This window comes from Equus caballus, chromosome 3, assembly GCF_041296265.1.
Source record: "Equus caballus isolate H_3958 breed thoroughbred chromosome 3, TB-T2T, whole genome shotgun sequence".
Taxonomy (NCBI): Eukaryota; Metazoa; Chordata; class Mammalia; order Perissodactyla; family Equidae; genus Equus; species Equus caballus.
The window spans coordinates 22,549,816-22,568,678 of NC_091686.1; the positions used below are offsets into that span (position 1 = coordinate 22,549,816).

General features: G+C 37.9%; 1 protein-coding gene across 2 annotated transcripts; it reads left to right on the plus strand.

The window, feature by feature from the left end:
• Window positions 1-1,195: 1,195 nt before the first annotated feature.
• On the plus strand, window positions 1,196-8,490 carry CMTR2 (cap methyltransferase 2). 2 transcript variants are annotated; one of them, XM_005608415.4, is made up of 2 exons: window positions 1,196-1,491; window positions 4,930-8,490. In XM_005608415.4, the coding sequence occupies exon 2, from the start codon at window positions 4,949-4,951 to the stop codon at window positions 7,253-7,255; it is 2,307 nt and encodes a 768-aa protein (XP_005608472.2). In that variant the 5' UTR covers window positions 1,196-1,491; window positions 4,930-4,948; the 3' UTR covers window positions 7,256-8,490. The 2 variants fall into 2 exon arrangements, with proteins under 2 accessions (XP_005608472.2, XP_005608473.2); XM_005608416.4 differs by having other exon boundaries at window positions 1,221-1,738.
• The last annotated feature ends 10,373 nt before the right edge of the window (window positions 8,491-18,863 follow it).

An 18,863-nucleotide genomic window follows, 5' to 3' on the forward strand; every position in this document is an offset into this window, starting at 1 on the left:
AACTATGTACCGGGGGGCTTTGAGGAGAAAAAGGAAAAAAGATAAAATCTTTAAAAACAAACAAACAAACACAGATTGGCAATCCAAACGAAATGTATTTTTGTTTATGAGATGAGGTAAGAGTCCAAATAAAGTTTATAGTTTTTCCCACATGGATATCCAAATGACCTAGCGCCATTTTTTGAAAAGACAATTTTTTCTCCTTTGATGCCTGCCCTGGAAGACTTATAAAAGATATATTTTATATATACACATACAGTTTACATAAATGGTTCAAACCCTACACTCAGTTCTATATTCTACTATTTTCGCACAATACTGTTAACACATACAGCCTATTAATGGCTGCATCTCATTATATGAATATATCATAAAGAATTTAATTAATTCCCTTCAAGTAGACATTTAGAGAGTTTCCTGTTTTTGTTATTGCTGTTATTAAGGTGCCGAAATGAACATTTTGTCCAAAGTAAGTGCCAGTTGTTTGTTTCTAAGGATAAACTGCTAGGAGTGGGAATTGCTGGGCTAAGCGGCGAGGCCCCTTTAAAGTTTGCCTTCTAGAAGGTTTATACCAATTTTCACCCCCACCCACAGTAGATAAACCTGTTTCTCTCACCAACAGTGGCCATTACCGATCTTTTTAAATCTTTGCTAAATCGGGTGAAAAGAAAACATATTGTTCTCATTTCCAATTCTTTTTTTATAACAGGTTAAACAACTTTGTATATCCTTATTGGCTACAGTACTTGTTTTACTTTTTTTGGGTGGCTTGTTCAAATCTTCACCCATTTTTCTTGACGTTGTCTTTTTCTTATTGGCTTATAAAGATTTATGTACTTTACAATAACCGAGTGTTATCTCGCAGTTTCGTTTTTACCCTCACGCTGTCTATTGAGCACCAGTTTGAACTCAACCTGTACTAGGAACTAACTTCCACCCAACAGCGCGGCAAAGCCTCCGGGGCCAGAGGCCAGGTGGGCGGAGCCAGCGTTTGCCCCGGTCTGCCCCGCTCCACCCACCTCTCCACTCTAGGGGGCGGGGCCAAAAGATGCTCCGTCTGCGCGCGCAGCTCCCGTTGCCATAGAGACCGCGGTGAGCAAGGTCGGCGCTTTCCAGCTCGAGTAGCCCGCAGAGAAGCAAGCTTAGGGAGCGAAGACGAGAGTCGGCGGCGTGCGTAACGTTGCCGCGTGACGCCAGCCCGGACGCGAGGCGCGTGCGCAGAGTGTGTCACGGCCCTTGGGCCACCCGGCGTTCGGCGGCGGCGGCGCGGCCTGGAGGTGGGCTGCCGCTTCCGGTGTGGCTCGTGCGGGGCCGGTCCTCCTTCCCGGCGTGCCACTTCCCTCACCTGTAGAGCACGTGCCGCAAACCCAAAGGAGCGACCGGCCCGGGAAGCAGCCCGGGGAGCGGAAGTGGAGAATGGCCCCCTCGAGTGAGGAGAGCGAGTGAAGCACCGCCTCTAGACTCTGGGGGCCGAGGTGGGCGTGAGCGAAGGTAATCCAGGCCCGGGCCTGAGCCCGGGCCTCCTTCGACCCTCCAGTGGGTGAGGCAGGGGCTGGGACCGAGCTTCCTCCGGGGAAGGGACCGGGCCGCTCGAATGGAGCTTGGGACTCACTTGCACCCGCTGAAATGAGATCTTGGGTGCCCCTGGCCCAAAGTGAAGCGCGGGGTCCACTCTATAGCTATTCTTTCCACCGTTGCTCGGAGGAGGAGATGGCGGAAATACTTCTAAAACTCCTTTGTAAGTGTTAATGGAGAGTTAACAACTGTTGAGATCTCGTGGGATTTGTGTTCTGCCCACGAAATTTGCAGGAATTGCCGTTGTGGCTTTGGGCTGGGGCCTACATGACTTCCTACTCGAGTCTGCAAGAGAAGAATGTTAATGCTGTCCCTCCTAGCAGGATTATGATGCTACAAAGCTCTATGGAGTGCTTAGTGAAAGGGACAGAGGAACACATACCAGAAACTTTTTCCTTAGATTCTGGAAACCACGTGCATTTTTTTTTCGTCGTGCATTGAAGTGCTGGAGTGAAGTTCAAGTGCATTATTTTGACTCGTATTCAGAACCTAATCAGAAGAGGGCCTTTTGTGCTAAATATGATATCCGTTCATTTATTCAATAAATACTGAGTGTTTACTGTGTACTAAGTGCTGTTTTAACCTCTTGGGATCATAAGTGAGTAAACAAAACAAAGATTCCAGCCCTGTGGAGCGTAGATTCTAGTTTGGGGAAGACAAATAATAAACAGTAAACATAAGTACGTAAATTATATGTTAGAAGGAAAAGAGTGCTGTGGAAAAAAGAAATAGAGCAGAGTCCTTACCTTTGCCTTTACTGTTGGTAATACAAGGTGCAGCTTTAGATTAGGATGTCAGGGGAGGCTCGACAGAGGAAGTTACACCTGAGTAGATACTTGAAGGTGGTGAGGGAGGTAGGTATGCAGATAACTGAGGGAAGAGTGTTCCAGGCAGAGGGACTGACCAGTGCCAAGACTTGCAGGTTGCAGTGTGCTTGGTGTCTTCAGTGAACAGTGGGAAAACCTGTGTGGCTGGAACAGAATGAGTAAGGGGGGAAGTAATAGAAAATCAGGTTAGGGATAGGGTGAGGCTGGAGGGCAGAAATCTTCCTGGGCCTGTAGGCTACTGTGAAGACTTTTGCGTTTACATTTGAATGAAATGGGGACCCATTACACAGGTTAGAGCAGAGCAGCGACATAATGTAACTTGGGTTTTATAAGGTTAACTCTGGTCAGTGCGTTTCAGAATAGACTGTAGAAAGCCAGGACAGAAGCAAAGAGACCAGTTAGAAGGCTGTGGCGGTAATCCAGGAGAGAGTTGACAGTGTCTACAACCAGGAGACTGGTAGCTGGAGGTGGGAGAGAAGTGGTTGGATTCTGGGAATTTGATAGTAGGAAACAATGTTTGGATAAGTTGTGCGTTATTGATCTGAATGTTATTCAATAAACATAATTTATGTATAAATATATAATCTATGTAATTTTGGTCTGTGTACCACAAGTATGGTGAGGAAGAACAATGGAGTGTTTGAATCATTTTGATTGTTCTGATGTGAAGGTATTACCTATTAGCTTGGCTAAGATTTCTGAGCTTACCTACAGGCATTAATTAGTAGGTGAAGTCAATGTCTAAAATTAGACTTTCTTCAAAATAGAATATATTTGAGATCTAAACATAGTTGTAGTTTCCAGGAAGCATAGTGTGAATTAAAATTGAATAGCTTGTTGTAATAAACTTTGGTTTGCTTTTATTTACGGCTTTAGTGAATGTGAAAATGCCTCCCTTTTGCCTTCTTTCGGAAGTTTGTCTAAATATAGCTTCCAACAGTAAAAAAAAAAATTGATTTAAGGTAGGAATTAAGAGATTGATGGGTAATTGTGACTATTAACCACACTTTATGTGGAATTTGTAAATATACTGTGACAAACAGAAATGACTAAGAAGATACTTGTTACTTCAGGAAGCTTACAAGCCAGTAGACACACTTGTAAATAACTTAAAATATAAAACGATAAAAAACTGTGCAAAAAGAACAGTATAAAATAAATGCCAATAGGATAGTCTTCTGGATATTATTGTATTTATTGTGGCACTAGCTCACCGTTATTTCCCATCTTAATCATCAAACATTGGCTTTTTGTAGGATAGTGGTGTAGATGTCCTTTTTTGCATGTTTAACAGCTTTCGATTCTTTTTGAAAACTGATGTAGAATGCGTTGAAAATGCTAAATAAATGCAGAACTCATGAGCTGAAGCACATATTGATTGACATTGTGCTAAGTGCCATGTAATACTCATTGCTCTGTCTGCTGGAATTTAGAACTATTCCAAAAGTATGCCATTAAGCCGTGCATCTTTGTCTCGTATCCCTTTCCCATCCCAGTGGACCGTTGTTTTTGGTTTCTTAGGCAGTGTTAGAATGCAAAATGTAGGGTGACTGTTTGTTATTTATCTATCCAATAAGGATATTTCTTCAGTTTTAATAAGAACATTTAATAAGGATATTTAATAAGGATATTTCTTCAGTTTTAGTGGCAAGAAATAAAGTTTTATAGTGCAAATGTGGAGCCGTCTGACCGACCAGATGAGGCAGGGTCTGTAGTTTAGAGACATGCCAGCGTGAACTATAGGTCAGTTTCAGCACTGAGCAGGCTAACCAGTCAGTCAAGTCCACCACAGTTACCAGGCTGTATGGTGATGAGTGTCAGTTGATGGCCTAGAAAGGTGATTTGGTACCACCAAAGTGCGAGAGCATGAGATCTGGACAGGTGACATATTCAGCAGTCCTGGTAGGTAGGAAGTAGATGGTAGCAGAGAAGCCTGGTGGCAGGACCAGTACTGGGTTCAGGTGCAGGATCCTCTCCTGGAAGGACCTGAGATTCAGAGGGAGCTTAAAAAAAAAAAGCTAAAAATCACTTGTTAGAGCTTGATTACAGGTCGTGTTCAGGGATGAGTCTTAGTTTAAGGGTGTGTTCGGGGCCCTGTGGGTGGTGTCTCAGGCTGTGGGTAAAGGAGAACTTTGGGGAGGAGCTAGAAAGGTTACTGTGGTAATAAGAGCTCCCATTCACTGATGAAAATTCTTTGGTATATGCTTTTTATATGCTAGGATGTTTTATCCTCATCTAAAAAAAGGTCAATTTTTTTAAAATAAGAAACTGAGACTCAAAGATGCCAAGTAATTTGCCCAAGGTCACTTATTAAGATGTAAATAGCAGAGCTGGCATTTGAGCCCAGGTCTGTTGGATCTGGAAGCTGTTCCTCTTTCTTCCAGATTGCCTCTTTATGTAATGGAGTGTGCTGATCTTAGCCTTCCCATTTTCTGAGGTTTGTCATGAGTGTGATCCGATATGCTGTGGATGAGATTTCACTCACTAATAAATTTGATTCATTTAATTATGTGTTTTCTTTTTCTAGATTTTAATTTAATTTGAAAATGAGTAAGTGCAGAAAGCCACCACTGGGTTCAAGTCCTGAGACATTCAGCCCAGATGTTCTTGCTGACGTTGCTGAACTCTTTGCCAAGAAGTTTTCTTATGGCAAATCACTTAATAATGAGTGGCAGTTACCAGATGCTAGTGAGATTTTCACCTGTGACCACAAGGAATTTAATGCATTTCTTGATTTGAAGAACTCTCTAAATGAAGTAAAAAACCTACTGAGTGATAAGAAACTGGATGAATGGCATGAGCACACTGCTTTCACTAATAAAGCTGGAAAAATAATTTCTCATGTGAGAAAATCTGTGAATGCCGAACTTTGCACGCAAGCATGGTGTAAGTTTCATGAAATTTTGTGGAGCTTTCCACTTATTCCACAGGAAGCTTTTCAGAATGGAAAACTGAATACTCTCCACCTTTGTGAAGCCCCTGGAGCTTTTATAGCTAGTCTCAATCACTACTTAAAATCCCATCGACTCCCCTGTGATTGGAGTTGGGTGGCTAATACTCTGAATCCATACCATGAAGCAAATGACAATCTTATGATGATTATGGATGACCGACTTATTGCAAATACTTTGCGTCAGTGGTATTTTGGTCCAGATAACACCGGTGATATCATGACTTTGCAATATCTGACTGGACTGCAGAATTTCGTAAGCAACATGGCTACCATTCACTTGATCACTGCGGATGGGAGTTTTGATTGCCAAGGAAATCCAGGCGAACAAGAAGCTTTAGTCTCTTCTTTACATTACTGTGAAGTTGTCACTGCTCTGATGACTCTTGGAAATGGTGGCTCTTTTGTTCTAAAGATGTTTACTTTGTTTGAACATTGTTCCATAAACCTGATGTACCTGCTAAACTGTTCTTTTGACCAAGTCCACGTTTTCAAACCTGCTACTAGCAAGGCAGGAAACTCAGAAGTATATGTGGTATGTCTCCACTATAAGGGAAGAGAGGCAGTCCATCCTCTGTTATCTGAGATGGTGCTGAATTTTGGTCCTGAAATGACCAGGAAAGCTCTCTTTTCCCATCATGTGATTCCCGAATCTTTTCTTAAAAGACATGAGGAATGTTGTGTGTTCTTTCATAAATACCAGCTAGAGACTATTTCTGAGAACATTCGTCTGTTTGAGTGCATGGGGATAGGGGAAGAAGCAAAGCTGAATAATTTAAGGGACTGTGCTGTTCAGTACTTCATGCAAAAGTTTCAATTGAAACCTCTTGCCAGAAATAAATGGTTAGTAAAAAAATCTAATATTGGTTGTAGTACAAATACAAAATGGTTTGGGCAGAGGAACAAATATTTTAAAACCTATAATGAAAGGAAAATGCTGGAAACCCTTTCATGGAAAGATAAGGTGGCCAAAGGATACTTTAACAGTTGGGCTGAAGAACATGCTGCATATCATCCTGGGCAGTGTTCTCTTTTAGAAGGGACCGCTTCTGATTGTGAGTGTCTGTTATGGCATATTTTAGAGGGAAAGAAACTGCCAAAGGTAAAGTGTTCTCCTTTCTGCGATGGTGAAATTTTAAAGACTCTTAATGAAGCAATTGAAAAGTCATTAGGAGGAGCCTTGAATTTGGATTCCAAGTTTAGGGCAAAACAGCAGTATTACTGTTCTTGTCACATTTTTTCTGAAGAACTGATATTTTCTGAGTTGTTTAGCCTTACCAAGTGCCTTCAGGATGACCAGGTTGTAGAACCTAGTAACCGAGTAAAGTGCCTGCTCGTGGGTTTTCCAACTCGCTCTGACTTCCAAATGCATATACCATTGGAAGTTCGACTCCTGGAATCAGCTGAACTCATGACTTTTAGCTGTTCATTGCTTCATGATGGAGACCCAACTTACCAGCAGTTATTTTTGGACTGCCTTCTACATTCATTGCAGCAGCTGCATACAGGAGATGTTATGATTTTGCCTGTGCTTTCTTGTTTTACAAGGTTTATGGCTGGTTTGATCTTTGTACTCCACAGCTGTTTTAGGTTCATCACATTTTCTTGTCCCACATCCTCTGAACCCCTGAAGACCTGTGCAGTCCTGCTATGTGTTGGTTATCAGGACCTTCCAAATCCAGTTTTCCAGTATCTGCAGAATGTGAGTGACTTGTTGAGTGCTCTGCTGAACGCTGATGCTCCGGAGCAGGTTTTAGAGTTTGTGCCAATGGAGGTGCTCCTTAAGGGGGCACTGCTTGATTTTTTGTGGGATTTGAATGCTGCCATTGCTAAAAGGCATTTGCATTTGATTATTCAAAGAGAGAGAGAAGAAATTATCAGCAGCCTTCAGTTAGGAAATTGAACTTGTCCTTCCTGAGATTTAACTTTATGGCTTTATACAGTTTCCATTGTTACTGCATCCTTTTGCTGTTAATTTAAAACCTTTCATTTGGGGGAAAGGTCAACTTTTGGTTGTTTAAAGTCTTATTATTTCTGGAGAACCATCTGCTAGTTCTGATCTCTAGGATATATCTTCACACACAGGCATAGAATTTTCCATGTGATGGAATCTACGCAGTGATGATATTCAACCTCAAACATGAGATGGGTGTATGTGCTTGCGGTGGACACACCCATGCTTGCCTATGCAGTTTAGTTGGTCTTATTTATCTGCTTAAGATTTGCACCTGTGTGCCTTCATTCAGATTAGATTTTTCTTCCAACTAATTTCTTCCCAATGGCTAATGCTGTTAATGAGTTGATAGACATCTTTGATGAAAGGAGGTGAGCCACTCCTCAGCAGCACTGATTTCCTTTAACACTGACCATGTCAGTTATGGATTCGGAGAACTCATCTTGCCAGTTTTCTTTGTATTTGCCACTCATTGCCTTTAGGCCATTGACCCAATTTACTGTTATCGTTCAAATAAAGCTCGTGTGCTGTTAAATGAATATTTTACTGACCACAACCATCCAACCAGACAGCATATCAGGACAGCTTCAAACCAAAGATCATGTTTAAAACAATGAAAAGTTACTGTGTGTAATACACTCCTGTATCATGAAAAGCTTCATCTAGCAATGGTGTAGTCATTTTTAACTTCCAGGAACTAATCTTTGAACCGAAAGATTTTTTAAATTGTAAAATAATGTTTGTGCTTTCATATTGGGGACATGAATGTGATGAATGTAGTGAATACTGAAGAAAAATTTTTACACTTTCAGAATGATGGTTTAGCATTTAAAATTTTTTAATTGTTACTAATTTCTTTTTTTAATGTGAAAGTAGGACTTTACCCAAAGTTAACCATGAGATGGTTATTGTATCAGTTGTTTGATTTCTTTTGAATTATATGTATTTGACAGTGTAAATGAGGTTTTCTGACAAACTGTTAAGCAAATCTTCATTACTTTGAAATTCCACAAAGTGGAGAATATTTATATTCTCATGTGTGCATTTTAGACATTTTTGTTAGTTATATGGAAAAAATGTATTCTCTGATGTATTTGGTTGATAAATATTAATCTGGATTTTTTTCATGTTCTTTGCTATTTTGAGTTCCATTATAGATTCATGAATAAAGTCATTAGCAGAGAGATTTTGTGTTCATCTTTTTTAAAGAGAATCATGGGGAAAGTTAAAAATATAACTTGGAAACAGATTTTTTTTAAAGGAAGGTTTGAGTGGGAGTTAATGTTCCTTCATTTCCTCTGATTTGTATTCATTAAAATTTAGTCCTTAATATTGTAATATTTATGGAAGCTCTACTTTGGGAAAGAAATTGAATACTTAAAGGAGAGAGGAGGGAGGGGAGATTTGGTCCTGGCCAGGGAGGGTGCGGAGGCCCGGAGGTAGATTTCTGAGAGAAATGTGGTTTCCTACTGGTGACTTTATGGAGACAGTTCCAGTTGTATAATGAGAGAAGTCTGGTAGGAAATTGCTTACGGAGAGGAAAAACCACTCTGGGGAAACCATTTTGTGCTTAATATTCTTTATATCTTGGCTAGCTTAGTCCAATATAATGACACAGTTTATTTTTACTTATTTAGCCTTTTGATTAGAATGAAGTTGAAACCCTTTCCATTAAGCCCCTCAAATAAGTATCGAATGCTTAGTTTTTCAACACTAGTCTATGTTGGAATATATAACCTACTGGTGTATGCTAGAACATATTTTGGTCTTTAACCTGGCTTTTGGAGTCAGTTGCCGTTCATGCAATTTATTGGATTCACGTTTGCTTTAGAGGTGGGTGACTTGAGAAAGGTTCAGATTGAACTAGATGTTGATGACAGGTAACAGTGATTTATAGGAATTTCTCTTTGAGAAAAAGGGGAGGAAAAATGTTATCCAAAAAATGAATGAAAAAGTAGAGGACAGTAAGAGATGGTTTGTATAGTTTATCAAGGTAGTTACTGTTCTTTAAAAACATTTTTGTATATATCTTGCAAGTTTTAACCTAATTGTGATGCTTTTTGGAAAGAATTTTTAATAGCCAGAAAATTTAAATTTCACATATTTCTTCTTAAAAGAAGAAATATGTTTCTTAAAAAACTTAGTTGAGAATGAGGTCTTATAAATTTAATTTCTTCAATATTAATTTTCTCCCTTAGAAAAAAGTCAGTTTTATATTTTAATGGGGGGCTTTTGTATATTATCCTAATGTTACTTAAATATTTAAATACGTTGAAAATACCTTTTATAAAATAAATTTAAAATCCAAGTTTGTGAACTTTACTCTCTCTTTAAAGTATATTGTTTAAAAAGATTTACATTAAAAATTTTTTTTATGGGGCCAGACCAGTGGCAGAGTGGTTAAGTTTGCATGCTGCACTATGAGGGCCTGGGTTTGTGGGTTTGGATCCCTGACGTGAACCTACATCGTTATACTGTGGTGGCGTCCTACATACAAAAAATAGAGGAAGATTGGCACAGATGTTAGCTCACCGACAATCTTCCTCAAGCAAAAAGAGGAAGATTAGTAACAAATGTTAGCTCAGGGCCAGTCTTCCTCACCAAAATAAAAACAAGAAAGAAAAGGAATCTCTTTTACTCCAGAGATCTTGGAATGGAATGTAGGAAGCAAGATTAAGATATTAGAAGAGTTAAAAAAAAACATGTTTATTAGTATTTTGTTATTTTACTTATCTGTGATGAGAATACCAAGTGTTTAAAAATATTTAAACCTTATCTTTCATTTCCAGATGAGATCATTAATTGAATAGTTTTTAAATTAGTTACAGTGCTGCGGTATGGGTATATAAAATCAGTTAATCCCTCACCTTTTTGGAAATGGAAATGTTGATTATAAACTCAACCAAAATCTTATTTTCCACATTTAAATACTTTTCACTGATTTTAAAAAAAAGGGAACACTGATATTTCATTTAGTGTATTTTGTTTTCTAAGATAAAAGTAAGAAATAGGACATTTTTAGTTTTGTTTCAGTTTTTTAAATTGCTTTAAACTGATTATTTTGTAAAAACGGTACATACTTGTAAAGATTTTAACAAAAGATTTTCTGTTAATGTTATGTTCTAAAAAATAACACTTATTAATTACACTGGTACAATTAGGCTTTATTTAAATATCTTGTGATCTAATACAATTTGAGCAGAACAGGCTTAATATAAATATTATTCTCTGGTAAAATGAAAAATTATATATTGATGGTACAGATATGCAAGGCTTGGCTGAAAATTCATTTAATATATAGTTACTGTTGAAAAGAGAGACTCAATTATTTGATAATAGGCCTCCCCACCTTTTTTTTTTTAAGTGCATTAAAACTAATTTCAGGCTGATTTTAGCAGCAGAACTAGCAATACAATTTAAATATTCCCTAATGAATTTCTATTTGGATGGTAACCATTTTTTAAGATTGGCCTAATGGCCAAGTAGCAGGTAAAATAAAAGCTTGATACTATATATAGTTAGTTCATAATATGTAGGTGTGTTTTAGGGCATGTAATTAAAACAATACTCAATAAATTTATAATGAATTGTTGCTCATTTTGAGCTTCTAATCAATGCATTCTTTAGTTAGTTTATATAAAATAGCGATGTTTGAATAGGGAGTTCTTTTTTACCCCCCATTCCATTTTTTCTTTTTTCTTAGTTTTGGCTAATACAGAAGAGTTGATACTGGAATGTTTTGGAAAGAGGTGAAGCTGCTTTATGACCACAGATCCGTGAAGATGCCAGCTGTTTTTTATTAGTGAAAGTATTTAGAAATTATCTGTTACTGAGCATAGGTTAGTCTTTAATTTCACTCAACTGAAAATTTTATTTAAAGGTCTCATCTACTCGTGTTCACATATAGGTTGTGTACTCATTACACATTGTACCCCTGATAGTGTTTCTCTAATTTTTTTGAAATCTTGATCTTGATGTCTTTCCAGAGTGTCTTAATAGATGAACTAGGTGTAATCACTCTGTGTTCATTTATACCAAGTGCAGTAGCATCAGTTTAGCCTGTTACTGGACACTATAATTTCATACTGCAGCCACATTGTTGATTTGTGCTTGAATTTGTTGTGATATAATTTAAGGGAAATATTTGCAGAGGTTTTTTCCTAAACTACTTGCGTACATTATGCTGACAAGCCACTATTATTAAAGATTCTACAGATCTTTGTGGATAAGCATATTTGATTTACATGCATATCTCCATCTTTTTGCTTTTTAAGATTGCGCTTCAACACCAAATGATTTTACTCAGCAAGACAGATGTGCTTTCACTGTCTCGACTTTTAGAGAGTTTCTATTGTGTTTCCAGTAAATTCTAGGATTGAAAAATTAGTCTGCGTACTAGAGTAGCTGAGAAAATTCAGAACAAGTGCAAACATCCTAGTGAATTTTTTTTATTAGGGTAAGCATCATTCTTGCAACCATCCAATAACCCCAGTAATATTAATCTTCCTGGAGCTATTGCATTTGCTGCTTGTATCGTTCAACTTGAGCATTACTTTAAGCAATCATATATTGTTCTTTTTTTTCCCCCTCCACTCGTTTATTTTCTGGCCTGAATTATAAACTGAAGGGCAAGGCACTGCAATGTATACTTATTTTACATCCCATATTGTCAATATAGGTGTCTACAGAATACATTTGATTTTGTTTTTTATTATAAAAAACCTTGAAACATACACAAAATTAAAATCACGTAACAGCCCCCATGTACCCTCACCCAGGTTCCATAGCTATCGACATTTTTGCTGGACTTGTTTTAGCCTCCTACACTTTTTTTCTTGGAATATTTTAAAGCAAATTCATGAAATATCTCTTAACAGATAAGGGCTTTATCACACCTAACAAAATTAATATCCAATACTTAGTCCATGTTTAAATTTTCCAGTTTGTCGCAAAAATGCCTTTTTACAGTTAATTCAAATAAGGATCCAAATAAGTTTCACACATTGCATTTACTTAATATGTCTGAAGTCCCTCAGTCTGGGAAGAGCCCCTCTCCCCATTCTCCAGTCCCAACTTTCTCTTTTCCATGCTGTTTGAACTGTCCTGCAGTTTTCCACATTCTGGATTTGGCTGATTATTTTATCTTTTAACTTGTATTTCTATGCCACATATTTCCTATAAATTGGTAGTTAGATCTAGAGGATTGATTACTCTTGGCAAGAATATTCTGTAAGTGGTGTGTACTTCCTTTTTTTTTTTTTTTTTATCACATCAGGCAGCACAAAATGGCTAGTTGCCGCCTCTCAATGACATGAGGGTTAATCGGAGGTTCAGATGTCAACCATATTTATACACTAAGTTTTCTATCAGTCTTTCACTTACTAGTTTTAGCATCTGTTGAATATTGATACTTAGCTGTATTTATTAGCAGTTGCAAATTAGTGATGTTCTATGTTTCTTCTGTATTGTACTTTATAACACATATTTGTACATATAACATATTTGAAGTCATCGACTGTTTTTTCTGAAATAGTTTGTTCATGGAAAGCTGGAGAAATACGTAATTTTTAAAAACATTTGATCACTTTTCACAAAAGTAATTTGGTGTCTTAGCAACCTCCAAAGGTGACTGGTGAGACTTTTTTGCTGTAGTTTTTCAACTCTCTTTAGGAAGTCCTGCATGGTTATATATTTGATGCCCTTCAGTCAATTACAGCTCTTGTTCTGACTTGATGCTGAAGTTAACCTGTTTTGGTGTGGGTTGGGGAAGGGCTCCTTCAAGTTGATACCTATGTCATTTTTACATATTTCAAACAGTCTTTGATAGCTTCCACACTTTCTGGCACAACATGTGCCAGTTTCATCTTGTGTATTTTTATGCCCAGACCTGACATCATCCCGACCTTAGTGGAAATGTCTGAAGCACAGTGGTTCTCAAACTTTTTGGTCTCAAGACCCCTTTACTTTCTTAAAAATTATTGAGGAATCCAAACAGGTTTGGTTTGTGGAAGTTATATCTGTTGATATTTTCCATATCAGAAATTAAAACAGAAAAATTTTAGGTTTATTAAGATAATGATAAAACCATTATGTGCTAACATAAATATTTTTTGTGAAAAATAATTTCCAAAACAAAATTTAGTGAGAAGCATCATTTACATTTTTGCAAATCTTTTTTTCTTTACAGTAGAAGACAGTTAGATTCTCATCTTTTTTTTTTTTCACATTCAATCTGTTGCAATACATTGTTTAGCTTGAAGTACTTAAGAAAATCTGGTTTCACATAGATATGTAGTTAGAAGAGGGAGGAGTATTTTAATGACCTTTTCAGGTAGTTGTGGGTATTCTGTGATACTACTCCAAAACTTGACAGGTGATAGTTTCTTAAAAATTTTCTAAAATTCTAATTTTTGCTTACATGCTTGAATTTTATCGTGAAGACAAAGATTGTCAGTTGTTTTCCTTGAAGTGACTGCTCACTTTATTCATTTTTGAGGAAGTATTTGTCAGATGCTCAAGTCTGAATAACTATAGTTTGTCTGCCAGTTGTTCCTTAAAGTAAAAATGGTGTTCCATGAAAAATGCACAACTTGAGTTTGCAACTCAGTCGCACAGATGCTTTTCCTGGAGACAGCCACCCGACTTCGATATGCAGCGGAAGTGCTTTATCTCCCCATTTCTTCACCCAGAAGATTAAAGATATGTATTCCAGGGTCCACACTTAATAAAATTAATCATCAAGGATATTCATAAGTAAAAATGGCTTTTTTACCTCACCATGAAGCTTCTTAAGTGGCTTAAGCTCCTGAACTCTCCCAGAGCCATTTTGGTTCATGGCTGGTGTCTGTTGGCTGTTCTTTGCAGGGGGACAGAGGCTGGAGTATCCACTCTGCCATCTTGATGATGTCACTCTCTCATTCAGCCCTTTAAAAATCTCATTCTATTATCTTCTAGCTTCCATGGTTTCCAACAAGATGACTGTAATAGTTTTTATGTTTATTTCTCTTTAGTGATGTCTTTTGTTTCCCTTTGGCTGCCTTCAAGATTTTCTCTTTGTTTTCTTTTTTCAAAAGTTGAATATGATTTGTCTGTCTCTGGCTTGGATATTTGTCTTGGTTGGTGGTTTAGATCTGTAGTTTGATGTAAGCCATTAATTTTGGAAATTCTTAGCCAGTATCTCTTCAGATATTTATTATACCCTATTCTATGTCTGTTTTTTCTTTCTGGAATCCTAATTGCGCATCTGTTAGATCATTTGATGTTGTCCTACAGTTCCTTTTTTTACTCTTTTTTTTCTCTTTGTCTTTTATTTTGGATATTTTCAAGTTTGCTGATTCTTCTCTTTCCTTTCTTAAGTCTGCTGATGAGCCTGTCGATGACAATCTTGTTCTCCATTACCAGGTTTTTCATTTCTAGCATCTTCGTTTAATTTTTCTTACAGTGTCTCTATCTTTCTGCTGAAGTTATTCATCTGACAAATGAGTATTGTTCAATTTTTCCATTGGAGCATTTGACATATTTTTCATAGTTATTTTAAATTCCCCATCTGATAGCTCCAACATCTGTGTTATATATGAGTCTGGTTCTGTTTATGGTTTTAGTTTCTTGGCATTGTGGGTTTTTTCCCTTGCTTTTTTGTTACACCACATCCCTAGAGATTTTTTTTTTTATAGGGGAGATGGAGAAGAATAATGTGGGCAGGGCCCTATGGCCTCCCTGCAGCAGCTGCTCTTCCCCTTTCCTAAGCCTGTACCATGAGGAATGCTTTTGCAGGACTCTTGCCCTCATTTTTTGTGAGTACCCATTGGAATCCATAGAGAAGGAAGCCTGTGAGTGCTGTGGACTCCCCCGATATAAGCAGCCTTTAAGGCTCCATACTCTGTCGCCAGCCAATACTCAGTCTCCGGCAATTTATTAGCAATTCTAGGTGAATACTTCTTACCAATGTTCAGCTGCCCCAAGTAAATACTGCTTACAGTCCATGTCTCCTTGCAGGCACTTGTCTCTTCTCAGATTTGGGGCTGGTTGGTGTTTCCTCAACTTCAACTCTTTGATGGATCCAGGAAAAGTCATTAACTTGCAGTTTGTTCAACTTTTTTTTTAATTGTTAGAATGGGAGTGACATTCTTTCTCTTTTCCAGCTCTCTGTACCCAAGTAAAAACTAGAAACCTGATCCTCTTTTTTTAACCCCCAGTATCTCTACTGGCAGGGTGACTATTTGTCCTGGTTTACAGGAGTATAATTATTAATAGCATCCCCCTTTCACTGAAGAGTTTCTTCATTTGAACGATAAGTTCTATGATTGCTGTGTCCTTGAAAATATTACATAATGAGGTTTCACCAGGAGCATATGTTAAATTTGGATGGGTTTGCTTACCCTGGATAAAAATCAACTATTGAAGGTCATTTTGGTGATATTCGAGAGGACATGAGAAGAAAAGGTGTAAACGAAAGACACATCAACCAAATCCAATGTGTAGACTTTGTTTGGATCCTGTTACAGCCCAAAAGAATTTTATTTTAGACAATCAGGGACATTTGACATGGGCTAGGTGTTAGAAGATATTAAAGAATTATCATTTTGATAAGTGTTACAATGATGTTATAGTTATGTTTTTAAAACCTCATTTATCAGAAATAAATTCTGACATATTTGGAGGTGAAATGGTATGACAGTGGGAATTTAAAGATACACAAAAACAAAAAAAAAGTGAGAGAAATGTGATTAGATAAGAATGACAAAATTGATAATTACTGAAGCTAGGAATTCATTATCTTATTATTTCATCTTTTAAAATATTTTTGTCAGTTTCCATAATAAAAACTTTCAAAAAGAGAACAAGGGGCTGGCCCCGTGGCCGAGTGGTTAAGTTTGCGTGCTCCACTTCGGCGGCCCAGGGTTTCACCGGTTTGGATCCTGGACGTGGACATGGCACCGCTCAACAAGCCATGTTAAGACGGCATCCCACGTGCCACAACTAGAAGGACCCACAACTAAAAATATACAACTATGTACCAGGGGGTCTTGGGGAGAAAAAGGAAAAATAAAATTAAAAAAAAAAAAGAATATAATCATGAACCTATTTCTTAAAAAAATAAAAATGGTAAATATGCTACAATTTAAACTGGTGAAGGTGAATTTTTCTTGTGGCGGATGAAGGGCCAGGCAGCCATGCCTAGAAGTTCATGTGAAAACTTCCCGTGCTTCAGCGGTTGTTTAGCCAACCAGATGATCTGTGATATGATAATTACAGGGTGAAAAGAGGTGAAGTGCCATGGTTTCAATGCAGTTCAGTCCTGCAGACCTATGCTGCATCTGGAGGAGGGAGGGCACCTTGCAGATGTCTTACTAATTGTGACTCAACTTAGTGTCTATTTTGTGCAGGCCTACCTTAGACAGGAGACACTCTGCTTTTCTTCCCTTTTATCCAGGTTCTCACTGTCTCTTCATTCTTCCCTGTTCATCATATAGAGAGACAAATGCCTTGGGATGTGGGGTAACAAAGCTAGAAAGTCCATGGGGGCAAGGACTGTTCAGTGTTCTGGACAGTGAATGGTACACCTAGTACCATTACCGGCACATAAAAGACATTAAATAAATATTTAATGAAGAAATGAATGAATAAATTCACATTTACTGCTTGTCACATAGAAGGAACCTAATAAATATGGTATTTGTTGAATTGTGAGTGACAGAATCAAAAAAAGAATTTTAGAGTCCATGTCTATTTAGTGCTAGGCCTCTTCAAAGTCTTTGAAAGATGTCCAGATGAACAGAATCAGCCAATGTGATGTCTGTGAACAGGCAAGAGAAGCCAGAATGAAGTACAGCTTCATTTAAAACGAAAAGAACAATACAGTTACATACATGCCACCTTTCTTTCAAATATGTTCACAGAGAAGACAATGATTTTCTCCTCCCCTCTAAAAGTCCTCATGCTATAGTTCTGCAAAGAAATCAGGAGACTTTGTAATATCCTGCCCACAAAAAGTTGGAATGACAGGTACCCTTAAATAAACAGGTGTAATTAATCATGATGCTGCTTGTTTTGATGAGCATGCAAGAGTGACAAGTTAATAATAAATCTACAGCTCATACAGGGAAGGAGGGTAAGGAGGTGCTGTGGTTTAATTTACATCTTTGGAAGGCACCGAAGATTTAATAATCTCCCTGCCTCATGCATCAAGCTAATACCCCTGAGGCAGAAAAGCAAAACATTTTAAACTTTTAATATGAGAAGCAATAAAATCCTGTCTCTGGTCACAGATAAATTGAGTTTCTGGTGGTCTCAATGGAACCCTAGTGTGCATGATTTATTCAGATTCCATAGCTGCTCAGGACCCCTGGGAACCTTGGCTGCAAAACCAGGCAAGCTAGGAGCACCATGGGAATTGCCAATGTAATCAGAAGGTCTAGACACAGGGCAGTGACTGATTTTACCTTAGATCTATCCAATAATTCATTTCACCTTCTATGTCGTCTAAAAATAGATTATGGAATACAAATATATGTGAATTTGAGATTCAGTTCTAAATGATTGCTTTTAGTTGGGATTATAACCAACTCTCTGCTTATGTAGTACTTGTCCTTAAAAGATTAAAAGCTGTTTTGAAGTTTTTACTTTCTTTTTTTTTTTAACATTGGCCCTGAGCTAACATCTGTTGCCAATCTTCCTCTTTTTTTTTTCTTTTCTCCCCAAAACTCCAGCACATAGTTGTATATCATAGTGGTACGTCATTCTAGTTCTTCTATGTGGGATGCCACCACAGCATGGCTTGATGAGTGGTGCATGGATCTGCGCCCAGGATCTGAACTGGCAAACCCCAGGCCACCAAACGGGAGTGTGTAAATTTAACCACTCAGCCACTGGGCCAGTCCCAAAGTTTTTACTTTCTAAGTGTAGGATTTTAACCTGGCTAGAGAAACTGGAATACAGAAGGGGAAAATAACCCTTCATGGCAAAAAGAGTGATTTCTGAAACCTAAGCAAGTTTTAGATTTCCAGCTCTTGACTTCCAAGCAGCTAAGCTATGAGATGTATTGAACGCATTAATTTGGAAAACTGTCCCCTTATTGATACTAATATAGAAAATATCATCTTCCTTGTTTAAAAAGTAGGCTATGATTGTCTTAGAGAAAGAGGGAGGTAGAGTTATGTGCATTTGCAGTACAGTAGTTCCTCCTTATCTGTGGTTTCACTTTCCATGGTTTCAGTTACCCGCAGTCAACCACAGTCTGAAAATATTAAATGGAAAGTTCCAGAAATAAACAATTCATAAGTTTTAAATTATGTGCATATCTGAATAGCATGATGAAATCTCGCACCATCCTGCTCTGCCCCACGAGGGATGTGAATCATCTCTTTATCCAGCGCATCCACACTGTAGACACTACCCGCCCGTTAATCACTTAGCCGTCTTGGTTAGCAGATTGACTGTCACTGTATTGTAGTGCTTGTGTTCAAGTAACCCTTATTTTACTGAATAAGAGCCCCAAAGCACAAGAGTGGTGATGCTGGCAATTTGGATATACCAAAGAGAAGCCATAAAGCGTTTC